General features: G+C 42.9%; 1 protein-coding gene across 1 annotated transcript in view; it reads left to right on the top strand.

The window, feature by feature from the left end:
* The first annotated feature begins 6 nt into the window (after window positions 1-6).
* Window positions 7-538, top strand: part of LOC116702213 (sodium-dependent neutral amino acid transporter B(0)AT1-like) — a 1,355-nt gene continuing 823 nt past the window's right edge. Inside the window, exon 1 of the mRNA XM_032536388.1 lies at window positions 7-124. Coding sequence (XP_032392279.1) covers window positions 26-124 — 99 coding nt within the window. The 5' untranslated portion in view covers window positions 7-25. The remainder of the gene's footprint in view (window positions 125-538) is intronic.

Raw genomic sequence — 538 nt, forward strand, 5'->3', positions numbered from 1 at the left:
TAACATCTTCTGGAAGGCATGCTGGATGGTGATCAGTCCTTTAATGCTCCTGGTGGTGCTGATTGCCTATGTGGTCGTCCAGGCCCAGACACACCCATCCTATCCCACATGGAACCCAGCCTATGTAAGCAAGTCAAGGGTACTGACATGGAGATGTTAAGATTTTAGTTGAACTGAGTCCACAGTGACCTTAAAGTTAAACTAAGCATAGTCTGGGTCAACAAGAGTACATTTCCAGGATAATTGCCTGGACATCTCATGCACCGGATGTCCATATGCTCCTGCTCTGTGTTGCCATTCTCAAAATCCCTTTCTTTGGTGGACAACAACAAACTTCGAGCTAGCAAGCTACACGCTAAAAATGCAACGTTTTGAAGAAAATTTGGATCATGTAACAAGGCAGGCCTGCTTTTTTCTTTTGGTGATTGATTTTTAGAGAATATGTTTAGACCATTAAATATCTAATTAGGTGCGCTTTGGGACCAATTGGTGGGGATTACTATGGACAAAGTACACATGGTGATACACTAGTAAGAGC

This window comes from Etheostoma spectabile, chromosome 14, assembly GCF_008692095.1.
Source record: "Etheostoma spectabile isolate EspeVRDwgs_2016 chromosome 14, UIUC_Espe_1.0, whole genome shotgun sequence".
NCBI lineage: Eukaryota > Metazoa > Chordata > Actinopteri > Perciformes > Percidae > Etheostoma > Etheostoma spectabile.